This window comes from Periophthalmus magnuspinnatus, chromosome 16 (assembly GCF_009829125.3).
Source record: "Periophthalmus magnuspinnatus isolate fPerMag1 chromosome 16, fPerMag1.2.pri, whole genome shotgun sequence".
NCBI classification, from domain to species: Eukaryota; Metazoa; Chordata; class Actinopteri; order Gobiiformes; family Gobiidae; genus Periophthalmus; species Periophthalmus magnuspinnatus.
Window position 1 is genome coordinate 26,920,205 of NC_047141.1, and position 18,921 is coordinate 26,939,125.

Genomic DNA, 18,921 nt, shown 5'->3' on the forward strand with positions numbered 1-18,921 from the left:
ATAACAACAAATACAGCCAGTTGTGCTCTGTCACTGCAAAGAAGAATGATCTACATGAGTTAAAATGTTAACAATATTAAGATGATTTGAGTAGTGCAAGTTTAGATTTATGTTCTGCTTTTATCAGACAATTTTACCAGTTTCAAAAGACCACATCAAATATTAGGATTAAACTTATAACTAAACCAGATAAGACTGGACTAAACTGGGACTAGAACACCTGGGTTTAAACAAAAATATATACTAAGAGTGACTGCAGTATTTCTGACATTGTGACTTACCATATTGTATTTACCACGTGTCCTTGAGCAAGATGCTTCACCCACCTTGCCTATATGTGAATGTGATGTGTACGCAAGTGATTTGGAGCCGTCTAGTGCAGATTGGCAGCCTCGCTTCTGTCAGTCTACACGAGGGCAGCTTAGCACGTACCTTACCACGGCCAGGTGTGGTGTGAATGATAAAGGCAATGAAAGTGTCTGTCCAAAAAAAAGTGCTATTATTATTAAATCTAAACTATTCAAAATAATACTCTGAATGCAATTCATTTTACTCATGTAAATATTCATTTGCAGTGTTGATATTCAAGCTGTATTTCTATTATCATTTAAAACAGTGTACCATGTGAGTGGGCCTTTTGATCAAACGTACAAATCGGTGAATATATTTTAAATTATATTTTTTGATGATTATGTTCTTCTTTTTTGTGTCAAACCAGCACTTGTCCTGGTCTCACACTGGTCTGTTTGTCTCTTATTATTACTACTGAATAGTTAGCTTCTTATTTTTCTTTAATCAGACAACTTATAAATGAGATGTATTTACCTTAAGAAGCTAACTATTAGACTTGAAGATAAGATGAACATTTCAAAAGTGTTATTCCTGAATTTAAATTCCTGGTAGTGGACAGGTCACAGGTGATGGTTCAGCTTTGTCATCAGTGATTTCTGATCTAAAGACACTTCAGTTAGACCCTCTGTCTTCAAATACTTTGCATGTTATACATGTTACTATAGATATCCTCAGGGTTTAGCTGATGTTTTGTGTACTTATGTGTAAATAAGCTCTTTTGTATTGAGTTTTAGAGTATGTGATATCAGTTTCAGGTGCTAATACTTAGATTCCAAAAAAGGGAATACTGGGTAAAATGTAAATACTGTATAGGCAAATGGTTTGTAACTCACTGCGATGTGCCACAAAAGAAATAGGAATATTGAAATTGAGATTGTAAACAATTGTCGTATTTTTATCAATTGAAAAACATTTATTTATTTTTACATTTTTGTTCTAATGGTTGTATAATTGGAATTAAATATTGTGAATACATAGATCCATTGATCCATTACTAATTTGTTATCAGTGGTTATCTCACAGTATTGGTCTTTAGCCGTTTTAGGTACAATTGTTTGAAACCTTTATAGACTTTGTAGGTCCTTCACAATTCACACATCATCATACTATACAACGCCATCATTTTGACTCAAACGCCCCCATACGACCTCGCCTGTTATTGCATTCTGTGGGTTCAATTCATTTTTATATCATATTAATTAGCAGAGACCACTTCTCCATCAACAAGACATAATGCAATAACGTTTCCATGTTGTGATTAGAACAGGTTTTATAACATACTTCTTCCACATAATTTAGAAGAAAGAAAAAGATCTTCTTTCTCTGTATATATAGAGTGACATTCATATTCTTGTCTTCATCAGCTACTACCTGCCCAAGAAGTTCTCCAGCTGCAACATTGAGGAGTACCACAACTTCCTGAACAGCGGCGGTGGAGCCTGTCTCTTCAACAAACCAATGAAGGTGCACAAATTAGTCTCAACTAATTACACAAATTTTGTTTTGTCATTCAAGCTTATGCTGTTTCCAATGCTTTTCTTCAGCTGTTGGACCCCCCTGTGTGTGGAAACGGGTTTGTGGAGCCAGGAGAGGAGTGCGACTGTGGGAGTCCGGCTGTGAGTCAAACAAAAAAACTTCCTTTTCCATCTTGGCAGGTACTCACAATTAAATTGGAATTTAAACGATCGCAATTAGCATATCGGCTAGTTGCTAGTTTTGTTTTTCCAAAACAAAAACTAACTAAAACAGTCAAGTAAAATATACAAATTCAAACAGGATCAGGATCTGGATCACTTTTTATACAATTTTTGAAATCTCGGAGAGGGCCAGACTTCTACAAACATGTTTTGAAATGCGTGTGACCCTTGTATTAGTTTAGTTATTTTTGCTGGACTTTATTTTACATGAGTTAATGTATTTGACCTTTTGGTTACTAGGAGTGTGCACTTGAGGGGGAGACCTGCTGCAAACAGTGCACCCTGACACAAGGTTCTAAGTGCAGCAATGGACTCTGCTGCAACAACTGCCAGGTATAAATGACTTTTCAAATCTAAACAAATCACAAAATCAAAAGAAGTATAAATTATTTAAGGACCTATATTACTCTTTTTTTTTATCTATGTTATAATGTTCTTTCCTCATCAAAAACATACCGGGAATTTTGTTTTGTTTCATTCACACATGTTAACACACAAACCCTGCATATTTAGGCTGAGTTCTTCTCTGAAACTGAAAATAGTCTTTTCCACCTTGTGATGTCATGTGATAATACAGGAACTGGTCCATCATGTTTTTAAACTTACATACACATTCACTAGAATCATTTGGATAATTTCAGCCCTGGAATTGCCAATCTCTACTGAATTAAAGGTAAAAGGTAGTTGTTAACTTCAAAACTACCGCTTCATGACATCACAAGGTGCAACGGAGCATTTAGAGTTTTGGATATGTAGACAGCCTAATAATAAACATATCCAATACTTGTAAAACATACATGTAATCCATGTATGTTTTTGATGAGTTAACAACATTATAACATGACTAAAAGCTCTCAAGAGTCAATTTTAGGACCTTTAAACCTGAAATGATCTCTTTTTTGCTCTTTTTCAGATGGCATTTTTGGGTGCAGTGTGCAGAGAGGCAGTGAATGATTGCGACATACCAGAAAGCTGCACAGGGAATTCTGGAGAGGTGAGTGCGAGGAGACCAGGTGCTATGGCAACACTAAAAAAATATTATCTTGACTATAAGATACGTCTGATGAGATAAGCATTTTTAACTGTACCTGCATCACTTACAGTGTCCAGGAAATGTTCACAAAATGGATGGTTACAGCTGTGAAAAAGACCAGGTATAATTTATGACATTATGTATTAATGTTATGCTATTTTCTATGTTATAATGTTCTTTCCTCATCAAAAAAACATACCTGGAGTTGTGTTTTGTTTCATCCACACAAGTTTAAAACAATTTTCATTCCAGGGTCGCTGCTTCAATGGCCGGTGCAAAACCAAAGACAGACAGTGCAAATACATATGGGGAGAGAGTAAGTGGACCATAGTAACCTAGTAGTTTATTTAATTTAAATGTATATATACTTGTTACAATTTTGTGATATTCTTTTCCCATAGAGGCAACAGCAGCTGATAAGTTTTGTTACGAGAAGCTCAACATCGAAGGAACAGAAAAAGGAAACTGTGGGAAAGATAAAGACACATGGATCCAGTGCAATAAACAGTAAGACACAGATTTTTTTTATTTTATGGTGTTTAAGTTTTTATCTACAATTTTGCAGCAACACAAATGTACTTGTACTATTGAAAGTGGGTTTAACATTCCCCCATTACAACTAATTCCACTTGCTTAAAAGTATTTAATGAAAACACTATCATTTATGTTTTTCTGTTGAAATGATTACATAAGATAATATCAAATAACGTTAAATCTCTGATCATTTCAACGTGCACTTTTAAATTTCTTCACATTATCAACATAAGGCTTTAATTAGTTATCTTTTGAATGGGTGAAAGTTTTCTAAATGGTTCCTATAATAGAAATATAAAAGCCATGAGTAGACTTATTGCAAAACAGTAGCTAAATCTAACAAGGTAGATAACTGTCACTTCAAAATTATGTATAATTATGAGTAAAAGTTTTAAATATCACATAATACTAATGATTGTGAGTAAATGTATCTTAATATTTCCCCTATGTTTGTTTTGTCAAAGAGTTCATTGTAGATATTGTACTTTCTCTTGTATAATAATAAACTTGAATCTAGTCTGATTTCCCACTGTGTTTGGATTGTGACAGAGATGTTCACTGTGGATACCTGCTGTGTTCAAACATCTCCCCTGCACCGCGCCTCGGTGAGCTCCAGGGGGGGCTCACGTCCTTCACAGTGGCCCAGCACAGCGCCTCTCTGGACTGCAGGTACAACACTCACTCTGCTAATACAACCAGGGCTGTACATGAACACAAACCAGACACATGCTGGTATAAGTTTTAGTCTATTTCACTTAAAGAGCCGCTCAGTTAGAGTTTTTCTCCAACTTTCAATTTATTCTGTTGTTATTGGCTAACTTCATACTTGTCCTGGTTGGGTCCTAATGTAGACCATGTTTGGTCCTTTTCTAGTCCTGGTTTAGTCCTGTTTTTTCCCCCAGTTTCAGAAATTTTGATATGGTTTGTGTGCACCCATTTATCATAGTATTGACAACACATTTAAAAATGTACATTTAATCTGCCTAGATAAACATGATTTCTGTTGTATTTGTATTTTGACTCATACATAAAATGACAAAAAACAAATTCCACATTTCAGCTTTATTCAACTTTATTTGCTCCAAGAAAATAAACATAAATCGTTATTATTAAACTGTAGCTAATTTAATAATACCATATAATATTTGAAAGAGATAAAGCATCACCATATTGTCAGTCCCTGTCTCTAACTCCTTGCTCTGTTCCCTGCAGCGGAGCTCACGTCCTGATTAATGGAGACACAGATCTGGGTTATGTGGAGGACGGGACGGCCTGTGGAACGGATCACATCTGCTTCAATCACAAGTGTCTCCCAATTCAACAGTTTAACTTCAGCACCTGCCCCGGGACCACTGACAAGGCCATCTGCTCGGGACACGGGGTACGCTACAGCTGCTCTTTCCTCTGATAGGGTTTTTTTGGTTTTAATATTAATGATGCTATAACTTGAAAATAACTCATTGATTGTCTGGCTGTCAGTTTAAGCTTTTCTGTGCAGTCTAGCTAGGAATCAGCATTAAGCAGGCCAATATACAATACAGTACAACTAATATAAAATATACAATACTTTATGAAGATGATAGTCTGGTTGAGTCTCCCTGAGTTCAGATGGGTGTGACTGGTGTAGGTGTATGACAGGTGTATTAGCCAATCAGGGACACACATGATCTGTCCTTATCAAAACAAATATGGCTGCTTACAAGGAAAAAAGAAAGGCAATAAAAACAAAAAAAAACACTGAATCACAGTGAATCTGTGAACTCTATTAATCTGTGGTGAGAAAAATTTGATTGCAAACCACTGCAATAAACCATTATTAATAGAATGGGTATTACATAAATCTCTTAGACTGTGTTTTTAAGCGATGTCTAAAATATGGCTAACACTCTTCATTGTGTTCTGTAGGTTTGCAGCAGTGATCTGAAGTGTGTGTGTCACTTGGGCTGGGCAGGGGATGACTGTAACGCCACTTCTCCAGTGGGATACCTCGCTGTGGGACCCACCGCCCCCGTTTCAGGTACAACTTCAACATCTGTCTGTAGTGTTTTCTTTATCACAATTTGGCACTGCTCATGCAAATCACTTTTACTTTTTGTTACTTGTTTTCACACATTTCTTTGTATTTTTACATTCACCAATGTGTGCATGTCATTTTATTTACAATTATTTTCAGGCCGATGTCTTGACGGATTTTCTTGACCAGGTTTGAGTTTCTCATTGTATTTGACTGACGTGTGTATTTCCTTCCTACTGATTCTTTTCCTCTTTTGCCCCATAACCATTTTAATCTGGAAAAATAACTCATGTTTGGTTGGTTTAAGTCTTAATAGCTGTGGATTCCCTGTTTTTTCCAATGACACTTGTCCTGCTCTGTGTGGTCTGTTGTTGTGTGCTACCACAGTCTTTTGTGGTTTGTGATTCCCATGTGTGCGAGTTACTCTGGTAATTGGAGGAACAAAGAGGTTAACACGTGTTTTGACTCTCTTCTCCACTCCCTACACCTCTCTCTCTCACTCTCTCTCCCCCCGTTTCTCTCTCTCATTCTTCTGTTTATCTCTCCTGCCTCTCTCGCCTCACTCCTTTCTATCCCTCTCTCCCCCTTTCACTCCTTACATCTCTCCACTCCCCCATTCTCCTTATGTTTCCCCGTCCCTCTCTACCTGTCTGTCCCTCTCTCCCTCCCTACATCCCCCATCCTTTCTTTCTCTCCGTCTGTTACAGGAATCACTAGCACTAACATCATCATTGGGGCCATTGTGGGCTCTATTTTGTTCCTCGCTCTCATCCTGGCGGTCACAGCCTGGTGCTACAAGTGAGTGGCACAAATATAATTTATAGAAAATTTAGTTATACTGCATATCACTCTAAGAGGTGGATAATGGGATTTTATAGATAGATATAGATAGATTACTGATTGATAATTGTAATTCATAAGATTCATCTGAATAATTTGAAGATAATAAAAATAATAAAACTGCTACACCTGAATTCCCCTTTATACCTAATTTGATTTGAAAAAGTGACGATAATGTGATTTACTACTTAAAAATGCATGTTTGCTTTACTCAGTTACGAGTACTGTTTCATCAAAATAATATCTGATACAAACTACAATACGTTCTTTTTTTATCGTCTTTATTACCCACCTCTCATGATGACTACTACACACAACTATATATATTGCAGCGTTCTGGTGTAAGGAAACACAGCAAATTTCTTCTGGTTGTTTTCTGAACACAAAGGGCTACCGTAGGCCTCAACTCACACCAAAACAAGAGCAAAAAAACTGCAGTCTCAATGCACTAGAGCCAGTCTCCAAAACAGACAGCAACTGATGAACAGGACCTTCACATCAATGTGTTGGCATAGCAACCAAGTATCACATACAAAGGCAGCTATATTAACAACAACAACAACACATGAACAGTTACAAGAACAACAAAAAGTGTCAAGTCTGAACTAAACAAACAACAAAATATCAGATCATTGCAATATGAATATGTATTGCACAGTGGATTTTGTTTTCACTTCCTGTTCTCTCTCATGTGATGCAGGAGCTACAAGCAGAAGCGTTATGTGGAGTCTGAGGTCCATCGAAGATTTTGCCGGTTTGTCAAGTTCATCATCATGAAACCTATATATTATCTTCAAAATAGGTTTCTTTCACATGGACTTGCGTTCTTATGGGTCTGTCCTTTGATGATAGATCTAGATTGTGGCTAAAGACATGTGAACCAAATTAATTGACAAAAGGGGGGTGTAACACTGACAAAACATCTCAAAATTATTAGTATTGTGCAAAATGTATTACACAGAAGAATGAGTGAACAGCATCTTTATAAGTGAAAAGGCAGATTAAACTGTCTAGTCACTATGCAAACTCCAGCTTACTCACTCCATCCTTTTCCATTCTGTTGCAGAAAAAAAATAAGACTAAGGCTAAGACTTCATTAATCAACTAATGGGCCTGTGGTGGAAGAAGTACTCAATTTTGTTATTAAGTTAAAAGTACAAATACCAGCGCAAAAAGAAAAAAATAGTCAAGTAAAAGTAAAAGTATCACATGAAAAAAATCGACTAAAGTAAAAGTATTTAAGTATCATTTTAAAAATGTACTTCAAGCAGTAAAAATTTAAATTGGCTTCTTGCTGATTTGAGATTTGTGCTGAATTTTGCTAAACAGAAACCGTTGAATCAGTATTTTTTTAAAGATGGGTTTTGTTTGTATATTTTTCTTTGCTCAAATTATGAAGTTAATAAAAAAAAAATAACCCCCTCAGACTTTTCAGCAGGTCTCAAACAATATTAAAAAATACTTTGACTTTCCATTCCTGTTCAAAAATGTATGTAATGTAATACCTGCTCTCAAATGTAGGGAAGTAAAAGTATTCACTTCAAAATGTACTTAAGTAAAGTACAGATACCAAAGATCTGTACTTGTAATTACAGTACTTTGCTACTTTTACTTTGTTACGTTCCACTACTGTAATGGACAAAAGAACTACAACCCTGACATCCTTGACATCTAAAACTAGGATGTTAAGATTGTTTTTGTTGAACTCGTCTGTGTATAATGACAAATAAAGTACCTTTTCACCTTTACAAATAACTTCTAAATCACCATGTCAACACTGTAGATGCATTAGCACATAACAAATGGACCAATGTATCCAAACAGACAGATTAAAAGGCTAAATAGCTGCATAATTCCTAATCTGTGTTTCTAGGCAAATCCCTCCCGGGGACTATGTGACGAAGCCCAGTGACGCAGACTCGTTCTACAGTGACATGCCTCCAGGCGTCAGCACCAACTCAGGCTGCAGCTCCAAGAAGAGGTCAGCTTGCCTGTCCCACCTGCAGCTCTGCACCCTCTCCTTCACCCCCTCCATCCCATCATTCTCACAGAACCTCACAGTGTTTGGCTTCAGGTGCGCCATCATCTCATCCTCGCTCAGCAGCGCCCTCTAGTTTGTGCGTGTGTGTGTGTCTTTTTGTGTGGAGGAGCAGTCATGATGGCTCTGATCACTGCTTTAGACAAGTTCACTAAGCACTCCATCACGCTTGTAAGTACCATCTTTCCTTTATAGTCTTATAGCCAGTGAACATTTTGGGAAGTAGAAATGTTCACTAGCTCATACCAATGTCTGTGGTATATAGAGTATGAATACAGCATCTGTATTTGAATACTCAACTTTACCACATCATGCCCTACATTTAGCTGCATAATACTAAGCCATGCTATCAGCTAAAATGGCCTCCTTTCTTTCACGGACCTCGCCCTCTCATCACACCTCCAGTTTACAACAGCTGCACCTCAGCATTTCTAATTGTCCCGACCTGCTCTGATGTTGTGACTGTGCACATGTGTAGATCCAATGGGTTGTCCCACTCGTGGAGTGAGAGAATCCCAGATGCCAAACATATCTCTGACATCTGTGAGAACGGCCGGCCAAGGAGCAACTCCTGGCAAGGTAAACACAGCTCAGCGCCATGACAATTCCCCTGTGTTCATACCACAGACTGTATATATATTTATATTATATATTTATATATATATATTTATATATACAGTATGGTTCGTACGACTGACTTTGGTGTTTCTCATCAGGAAATCTGAGCGGCAATCGTAAGAAACTCAAAGGGAAGAAGTTTCGTGCTCGCTCAAACTCCACAGAGTAAGTTTGATCTGATCCCCAAAAACATCTAACATTTTATGATTAAACAGGCTGCACTTACAGCGGGAGGACTATGCAGAACTATGCAGAAACTGACCTCCCTGTAGTTTTACTGTGTTATTTCTAATAAGTTAAACTAACATGTGCACAGCTCCTTTCTAAAATGTATACATGACCAAATGGTGTGCTTCTGAACTGTCGAACACCCAGGCATGCTCTTTATACCCAGTGTTAAAGACAATATAAAGTGACATGTTCTGTTGAAGCCTCTTTGGTGAATGCTCTGCCCCCTGTGGCCTGCTCAATGAAATGCAGACTGCACGAGTGGCTTTGGCCTTGTTCCTTGGTGCATATGGTGCATTTGGAGGTCTTGCTTTAGCGCACAGCTCCTGTAGTGGCATGAGAGTGATGGAGTGGGCTTTGTGCTTTGGGTCTGAGCCTGTCTAAGCCTGTCACAGGACACTGTTGTTTGTGATGTTGCTTCATCTGAATCTCACAGGTCTGATGCCATTTTCTCACCATTTTCTCGGTGCATCTTGTGTTTGTTCTGACGATCTTTGCTCTGCTTTCCTAAAATATTTCCTCTCTCCTCCTCCTCCTCTTTTGTGCTTATTCTGTGTTGTTTTCCATTTCCTTTCTCTCTTTTTGTTGTGTCCATCCCCCTCCCACAGGTATTTAACCCCTCCCGTCAAAGAATATTATGATGTAACTAAATGGGTAGAAGACGTGAATAAAAACACTCAAGGACCTTACCTTAGGTATTATCTCCCACCATATACTGTGCCCTCGCGCTTGTCCTCAGACCCCACTTTTAGTTTAGTTTCATTATTTTTGTCAGGGCAAGTTCAAATGATTATGTTTTTAGTTTTTTGATGAGTAAAACAAGAGTATCTGGCATGTTGTGTCCCAGCAGGGGTTGCTAAAAGTATTAAAGCTGGACAAAACAGAGATTATGTAAATGGATTTAATTTAGACTTTTATTTGATCTTAATTTTGTTGGCTATGTTAATCATTATGGCCCTATATATTTGAAAACTAGATTATAATTTAAACTATTATTATTATTGTTATTATTATTAATTTAAATCCTCCCTGACTGCCTCTTTCTTTGGCTCCTCCTTGCTTCCTGTTTTTGTGATGCTGCATGTTGTTGTTGTTGACGGCATGTGCTACCTCTTGTGCCTCAGCCTTGTGATGACATCACATCATCACTGTGCTGCCACAACAAACGGAAAATTCTCCTCCCTCAAGGTCTATAGATGATCATAGTAATGTGTCATGGTCAAAAACACAAGGACGCTGCCACATTTCATCTTGACTAACCCGTACTAACAAAACACCACATGTTCAGTGTTGACATCTATAGACCTTACAGATCCTAAGAGAGCTTTTATTTAAGGGAGGCACAATGTCAAAGAATGGAGAGACGTTACGCTTTTGAATATAGGGCTATACCAGAGTGGCTAACACTTCTAGCTCTGTGTGTGATTGTGGGTTAATTTCCAGAGTCCCGTCTTTTATTACTTTATGAGTGGAGTGTCTGGCCATGTCCTCATTTCTGCTTGCTTGCCTCCTTGACTTCACCAGCGGTCAGTCACAGCCCAATCAGAAACTACCTGCCTCTCCCCTCTATGACCCTCTGCTCTCTGTGGAGGGGACCTTACACCTGAGGATTTAAGGACGTCAAGGAAACAGACATTGAGACATATGAATTTCCTCTTGTGTGCCTCTTGGCTGGGAACTTAACTGGGACTAACCTTGAACTAAACCAGGACTAGAAACATAACCAAACCAAGTCTCCATCAGGACTAAACTGGGATCAAATGAGGACAAGAGAAATGAACTTTGCCTTACTATCAGCGCTAGCCAATCTCTCTCTCCATTATTTTTGACAGTGTGACCTTCACTCCTGGGACAATGGCTCCCAGTCTGTACCCAGCTCCTGTCTGATCACTGTCTCCTGTCCCTCAATGTACTCTCTAGAGCTGCAGCTGACAATCATTTTAGCAGCAGGTTATTCAGCAAATCCATTTTTTCAATTAGTCAGCTAGTCAAACAATTCTTTCTAATGTAAATTGTAATTTTTAAAAGAGATAGATAGGAAGGTGAAACCCATGAAAAGTCCACATAACAAACATGATTATTAAAATACGATTACTGTTATTTTAATATTCAACTAGTCACAATTATCATGATAGTTCTGCCCTAAGATACATTGACCAAACAATAAATACATGAAATGAATCGCTGCAGCGCTTGTACTTTCACATTGAGTGCATTTCAGAGATACTGAAAGTGAACACACATCTGATGGGTACTACCTATGACATAGAGATGTATTTTACGGGTTTTCCCTGAAATATCCAGCTCCTCTTGTGAAAAAGTGGAGCGGTTCAAGGAGGATGCTGCTGCTGAAAGTCTATGTTTAGAGCAGCACTTCCTTGAATGAAGCCTGATTTATCCGTGGCCTACTCTGGTCTGTACCATAGAGAAGGACATTCTTTTCACTTTTATCCACTCTAATTTACAGGACCCTGTCTCCTGCCAAGTCTCCCACCTCTTCTACGGGGTCTATCGCCTCGAGCAGGAGATACCCCTACCCCATGCCCCCCCTCCCCGACGACCAGAGGAAAGCCAGGCAGAGTGCCAAGGTGAGGCGCTTAGCATCATTTAAACAATTAATAAGTTAGAAAGAGGTTGAGAGTAATAATTTAACCAAGTAAGTGACTGTGTACATATTTCATTATCCCTTTGATTGAATACTATTGACATATTAATGTATTTTAGCAATGGTAGTATGCAATTTTTCAAAAGCGCATATTAATATCCAAATTAACACCCCAAAAATCCCCAAATAATTTCATTTTTTAATTGTTTTGCAAAGTTATTTTGAGATAAAAATGGTGTGCATCTGTGTGTTTTCATTATTATTCTTAGCTGCTTCCATCTTGGAGATAATTTTGTGGGGTTTTAAGGCAGCATATTAGTAATAGATACCTGCACAGAATAATATCCTTGTTATTTCTGTAAGTGTGGGGACAGTGTGTGCACAAAAAGAAGAAAAAAATCAGATTTGCAAGGTATTGTCCAATTCTAATATAGTATCTGTAATACTAAATCATGTCTTTTAATGTTCTTTCAGCTTTGGGAAACATCAATATAACTGCACCTGGTCTGTAATCATGAAACAAGGTCACTTTTTCTATGGGTAACACAAGTTGCTGAAATGACTCTTTGATTGAGGCGACTGATAGGAGAATCCACACAGGCATACAATATGTGAGGTGACTTCAGTGAACAACCAACGCAGGACCCGAACTGGTCTTTTGGTTCATGTTTAGTGGATGAGTTTGCACTGAGAACGCCATACTTGCTGCAGAGAAGATTGAACTGTTGAGATCTTTTTCCGTATAGGGACTGGAAACCACTCTGACCCTTGAACATGAACCCTTTTTGCCTTTCGAGGGCATATACTTAACTTTACACAACTTAACACAGTAGGAGCAGACCATGTCAATATCTGTTTGTTCAGCCATTTCGACGCACGTGAACCACTATAGACACTCCTACACTGTATGCATGGGAAAGCCCTGAGATTGAGGTGGTGATGGACAGTGGACTTCGCAGAACGCATGGTGTTTTGATACTACCAGGCTTTCTTTACACGATAAGTAACCCATATTTTTATCAGCAAATCATATAGCCCAAATCATGGGACATTTGTAAATATGTACAGTCGCACCCAATCTGCTTTCCTACACTGGGGAAGTAGAATTGTGTTGTAGGCAAAAACACTAGAAACTCATCATTTTGTGTATTTTCCATAATGTAAGTGTTAAAATTGTCTCCTCCTTTTGCATTTCCCTGTCTTAAAGGTGCACTATCTAACTTTTCTGGTAGTGGATCCTACTTGTTTTCGTGGCTATTGCTTTGGCTGGATTATTCCAAAGTATGGCATTAAACTTGTCTATCAAGCATTATTCAATTACTGCTATTTTTATTGCTAAAAAGAAGTGTATAACATGCATTATTACAGTGAACAGTGTTGCCTTTCCACTGATCAGACAAGTAACTTTGCCTGGTGGTGTCTGTGTAGTTGATGTGTTATTTTCAGTGTAGTTAGCTCCTCCCTTCACATAGATATAAGGCAGTGTCCACCAGCAATTTGACCAGAACTGAAGAAGCGGCTTGAATGAGCAGTAAAACATCTTCATCAAACAAAAATTTCCTGGCGATGATAAGTTTAATGCCATACTATAGCACATTCCAGGCAAAGCAACACATCTCCACGGAGACAAGCAGGTGGCATACACTCCATCATAAAAGTTAGCGTGCACCTTTAAAACGACACTGTAATGTTTTTAATGTCTGAGCACCGGTTTTGCCATCATATAGAAAGTATTAATTTGATGCAGGTTGCGCAGCACTTTATGAAGATATGGGTAAAGTATTCAGTAATTTCATGTACAGTTACTTGTGCCATTATTGGATGTGATTAGACTGAGATGTGTTTGGTGTAGTTAGAAATACTTACTTTTCACAAACTTCCAAAATCTTTCCCTCTATAGTATTGAATTAAAATATATATGGATTTGTTTGGGACCAGTGTGTTATTATTTTAATTTATTTGATGCATATCTGGTCGCTGAAATTGGCAGATTTTTATTAGACTAATGCGAGTGGTTGAAACTGTAAGAAAATGCATTTTGGTTTAGCTGCGGTGAAATTGTTAGCCTTGTAAATTCTGCTGTATTGTGCTTGCTGTTTGAGCTTATAAAGATATGATTACCGACAGCATGACCGCGCCCGATTTAAAATTATTTCTTAGGAGTGATAAGACCATGGCATGTCACTGAAAGCCCCCTGCAATTTACACAATATTCGAAAATATTTTTTGAATTTAACTTATTTTTTATATTTTAAAAAGCGCACCACTCTTGTAAAAACATGTGAGAAAGCCTCCTGTTATTTGTCCTTCATTTTGTTCTGATGTGGCACTTCATGTGTAACAGTTAGGGTTGTGTAGGTGACCTGCCTTTCACTGTATTAAACCAACTACAGTAATTTTTATTATATATCTTTGTAATAATTTATTTTTGTCAGCATTCAAACCGTGATTAAGTGCATTATTGTAAATGTGTGTTGATAATAACATTGAGAGGAACTGTGTTTGAGAAATACATTTGTTCCAGGAGCAGAAAAGGTGGCTGTTCAATTCAGTTTAAAGGGGCAAATCCACTGGAATGGTGTAATAGGTTGCATTCATATGACACTCTAAGAAAAGACTGTAGTTTAAAATTGAGCAGGAGGTAAGAATTCTGACAGAAATTTCCTCTTTAATATGTAAATGTGGCTGTTTTGAGCTAGTTTATGGTTAATATCTCTGTTATTACAAAGTCTATTCACATGAAACAAACAACAAAAGTCCAATGTCTCATAACAGAACAAATGCACTAAGGTGAAATTCTTTCCCACAATAGTATCAAAGGGTTCATTATTCATTCACACAGCCAGAATTGTAAGTTGGAAGAAAATCCAGTACATTGATGTGGCAATCCTGTAGAGCCAATATAACAAGGTCCAACATTTGTGGATTATGTGTTTGTATATTTCTTTACAAATAGTTTATCGCTAATGTATAGAAATATATGCACCTATCCTCTAACTATAATTATAACATCAGGAAACATTTAAAAATGTGAATGCAACCTATTAGCCTAATAGTTCTCTCTTGCGGTTGTGATGAAAACAGGAGAAAAATTCCGTGGGTTGGGCTTTATGCGGCTATTGATCTCCTGCCCAGCCTTCAAACTGCTCTGCCCAGTCTAAACTCAGCTCTGTCTCTGGGTCAGACGTGAATGTAAAATGTAAAAGACTCTCTCAGCTATTCGCTCCGAAGGCCAAATGTACTGATCCACTATATCCACACTGCTGTTACGTCCCTTTGTAATTTTCTTTTGCCTGTAATGCTGTAAAGACTGATGATGCAAAAATCAATGCCCTTATTTTTTCTCTTAATCAGTATTGTAATATATTTAATAAAAAATTACTCTTTTATGGACAGATGTGGGCATCCCAGTTTTTCTACAGTATATTTTCAGAAATAAACAAATAGTTATACTTGTATTGCTGAAACATCAAACACTATACACAAAAAATATCACACCTAGTAAAAAGGTCCTGTGAATTACTTTATAAGCTTGTCATGTTCTAAACTTAAAGGAGCACTATGTAACTTTTTGGATTACAGTCATGGTATTTAACTTCCATATCATTCCAGACAAGTAGGAGAAATTGGCTTATGTCATCAGAGGTATAATACTCCCTACAATGGAAGCATAGCCAGACTGGACTGCACTAGACTAGAACGGACAACACTATCTCAGTGTCTTGAGGGTTCATGTGTCCGAGTGCTGGGTCATGTACTGATGGTAAATAAACTTCTCCTGTGTCATGCTTCTTTTCTTCTACTCTTGGGTTTCCACAGTTTATTTTACAACAACGCCACCAGGTCAATTTACAGGTTAGATCTGTGTTAAGGCAACCCCACTCACTGTAAGAATGGATGTTTTCAAGGTTCTTTTTTTTTTTTAGATAAGTATAATGCCATACTGTGGAACACTCAAGAAAAGCAACAAAAATCAAGGAGATGGCAGGAGATTTAAAATTATGTATATGGAAAAACTAAAGACCAGATTTTTTCAAACAAGATGCCAATGAGGGAACAAGATGTAAATTCAGAGATATAGTTAATGAATAAATATCCTAACAATATAAAAAGCTTTATAACATATTTGAGACCATCCAGTTCAGTCACGTTTCTTGTGTCTCGTACATCCAGATGTGTCAGCTGCTAGACCCCAGACAGCAGTGTCCTTGGCAACAAATGCTGATGTCCATGATTGTCATAAATACCGTCGGAGTTCTTGTAGTTTTTCTTGAAGAGCTTTAGTTTTCAACTCTGCCTCTTCATCAAGAGACTGTCGAATAGAGTTTTTAAGATGTTCAATCCCAAATCCAGTGAGAGCCGAGACAGGAAGTATTTGCTTAAAGTTTATATAGTCCTTTGGGATCATGTCATCATCCAACAGACTACAAAACTCTGTCAGGAAAAAAAATACAGTTAAAAATACAATAATTCTGTATACACATTATTAGCTTAAACCTGCAAATTAGTACAAACATTTACCTTCTGGGCTTTGAAGCTGGATTTTAAGCTCTGCTAGTTTTTCTTCAGCATCAGGGAGGTCCATTTTGTTCACCACTAGTAAAGAAGGTTTGGACACGAGCTCCTCTTTGTATAGCTCTAGTTCCTTGTGGACAGTAATGAGAAATTTACTAAATGTGCAAGAAGGTTCAAATTAAGAGTGACTGTATGGTTATTTTTACCTTTGTCAGAAGCTGCACTGCTTCAAAAGCAGATCTGAATGGTGTTTTACTTGCCAGCTGGAAGCCACCAACATCAACCTAGTTTAAAGACAGCATTATCAACTGTAAAATTGAACTTTAAATTAAAATTACAGCTCTGAGTGATTGGTCATTTAAAAATGTTAGACATGTGTACATAGATAGAGCTACTGGGATACACACCACAAACAGTAGTTGTTTAGTTCTCTCCACATGTTTGAGAAACTTGTGTCCCATGCCTTTGTTTAAGTGAGCGCCTTCAATGAGCCCTGGGAGATCAGCGACTGAAATCTACCAAGACAAAGAAGTAAATAAATTATATTACATTGCAGTAACTTGAAATGTTATTGCTTGGCCTGGAAAGATCCATGGTATGACATTACAAGAGGGTGAAGTCACAAGACAAAATTAAAGGTCATGTGAAGAGGTGACCCCCACAAAAATTTACAAGCAATGCAGGACAAATTAGTTTATGTCATAATGTGGAACATTCCAAGCGATAACTTCTCTACAGAAATAAGCAACCCCTCAACAGAAAGGTTATATAGTGTACCTCAAATCACATGAAGTAAAGTAAATGTTTATTACCTGTTTATGATCTTTGTACATCAGTTTCCCAATTTCTGGTTTTAAAGTTGTGACTGTGAAAAAGAGTAGTATTGTTAAAACAATACAACTTACTGAATGCATAGGGATAGCTACAATACTGACTTACAAGCATAGCTGGCTATCTGAGGAGTTGCATTAGATAAGGCTGTCAGAAGAGATGATTTTCCTGCATTTGGGAATCTGACAGGAAATACAGAGAGGTTAAAAACAAATTGTATGACCATGAACAATTAAATGGATAAATGAGTAAAAGCAGTCTTACCCCACTAAACCCATGTCAGCTATTAGTTTCAGATCCAGTCTAATGTGTTTGGGTTTTGCTTTATTGGGATTGAAAAAGGAGTGAAATGAGCCTCCACTTCCACCTTTGGCAACCTTCACACTTTCTCCAGGAGCATTCAAGTCACCTTAAAAAGAAAACATAAAATTATAACTTCCAGCACATTTGTAGGATACAGGATTAATTTTGATATAGTAAAATTTGAATAATTTCTACCTATAACTCTGCCGTCATCTGTGGTGACAGTGATGCCAACAGGTGCCAATATGCTACAGTCCTTCCCCCGCTGCCCTTTCAAAGCCTTGACACTGTTCACACGTAATTCAAGTTACAGTTTATCCTTAATCAGTCTGAATGGACTAGACAAAGATACTTAAATTTGTCCAAAACATAAATGAATTAAAATGTGCTTAATAGGTAGCATTTTTAAGTTATTCAAATAAAAGTCAATTTAAGAGGTGGATAAACACATTGAAATAGTATAAATAAATGAGCATTGTGTGCATAAAACTGATTTGTTGTGGACTGTAGGCTTGATTATGACTTAAAGTAGTAACTTTAGACAAACAGGTTTCCTGCTCAGTTTTCTTCTGTGCTTGCAATGCCTCTTAGAAATCACTACCGTAAAGACATCAATGACATTTTAATAGCCAGCAAAAATCTATTACATTACGTAGGTCTATAAACCATTCACTTGCCTGCTGTTTTCCCCTGATCCAGCTACAAAGCGTTTCTGCGGGTATTTGTCCTTTATTCTTTTTAGGGTCATGTCTTTTGATGCCACCACATAAACATCTCCTCCATCTCCACCTTGACCACCCAGACGGGGCAAACCCATGCCCCCGCTGCCTCCGCGCACATACAGCCGCAGATTGTCGAGGAATCTCCCATACTGTAAACAAGCATGACAGTAAACCTAATGAAGAATGCATTCATGGCTTTGTAACACAGGGGCTAGCTGGTAAATCTTTCAGCGGTTAAAAGTTAAAATTCAAACATTCTGACATCTATTAGGCTACATGCATTTAAGATAATTTACTTACCTTACGGTGACAAATTCTGGACAATTGAACCATTTTCTGTAACGTTTTAGGTAAATGTTTGATTAAATTATGAAGCTAGCGGCTAGTTCACATGTTTTGGGGACAACAGGAAGTGCGTACCAGCAACGGGCTCTGATTGGTCAAAAGAATGAGAGGGCGGGGCTATTCTTATAAAATTATGTATACATTTTTATTTTTTATTTTTTATTTTTATTTTACTAAAATGAAATACACAGACAGGACCTATAATAATCCAAAACTTGTCTGTTTTATTAATGTATTTTACTCTTCT

The 18,921-nt window shown here is 37.5% G+C and overlaps 2 protein-coding genes across 4 annotated transcripts in view; one reads left to right on the forward strand and one right to left on the reverse strand.

The window, feature by feature from the left end:
* Positions 1 to 14,888, forward strand: part of adam22 (ADAM metallopeptidase domain 22) — a 60,628-nt gene extending 45,740 nt beyond the window's left edge. The window contains exons 15-31 of one of the 3 annotated variants that reach the window (XM_033980889.2): positions 1,716 to 1,815; positions 1,896 to 1,967; positions 2,289 to 2,381; positions 2,962 to 3,042; positions 3,152 to 3,202; positions 3,334 to 3,397; positions 3,483 to 3,588; positions 4,165 to 4,284; positions 4,828 to 4,996; positions 5,521 to 5,632; positions 6,337 to 6,427; positions 7,170 to 7,223; positions 8,343 to 8,543; positions 8,986 to 9,086; positions 9,224 to 9,290; positions 11,821 to 11,941; positions 12,433 to 14,888. In XM_033980889.2, coding sequence (XP_033836780.1) covers positions 1,716 to 1,815; positions 1,896 to 1,967; positions 2,289 to 2,381; positions 2,962 to 3,042; positions 3,152 to 3,202; positions 3,334 to 3,397; positions 3,483 to 3,588; positions 4,165 to 4,284; positions 4,828 to 4,996; positions 5,521 to 5,632; positions 6,337 to 6,427; positions 7,170 to 7,223; positions 8,343 to 8,543; positions 8,986 to 9,086; positions 9,224 to 9,290; positions 11,821 to 11,941; positions 12,433 to 12,453 — 1,624 coding nt within the window. In that variant the 3' untranslated portion in view covers positions 12,454 to 14,888. Of the gene's footprint in view, positions 1 to 1,715; positions 1,816 to 1,895; positions 1,968 to 2,288; positions 2,382 to 2,961; positions 3,043 to 3,151; positions 3,203 to 3,333; positions 3,398 to 3,482; positions 3,589 to 4,164; positions 4,285 to 4,827; positions 4,997 to 5,520; positions 5,633 to 6,336; positions 6,428 to 7,169; positions 7,224 to 8,342; positions 8,544 to 8,985; positions 9,087 to 9,223; positions 9,295 to 11,820; positions 11,942 to 12,432 lie in introns of those variants that run through there. The other 2 variants (XM_033980890.2, XM_033980891.2) reach the window with 2 other exon arrangements.
* Positions 14,889 to 15,294: 406 nt separating this feature from the next.
* On the reverse strand, positions 15,295 to 18,747 carry gtpbp10 (GTP-binding protein 10 (putative)). Its single transcript, XM_033981070.2, has 10 exons — positions 18,630 to 18,747; positions 18,285 to 18,478; positions 17,803 to 17,894; positions 17,569 to 17,713; positions 17,413 to 17,486; positions 17,286 to 17,338; positions 16,881 to 16,988; positions 16,680 to 16,757; positions 16,480 to 16,603; positions 15,295 to 16,392 (listed from the first exon to the last, which is right to left on the reverse strand). Exons 1-10 carry the CDS (start codon positions 18,660 to 18,662, stop codon positions 16,196 to 16,198), a joined length of 1,098 nt encoding a protein of 365 aa, XP_033836961.1. The 5' UTR covers positions 18,663 to 18,747; the 3' UTR covers positions 15,295 to 16,195.
* Between the last annotated feature and the right edge of the window lie 174 nt (positions 18,748 to 18,921).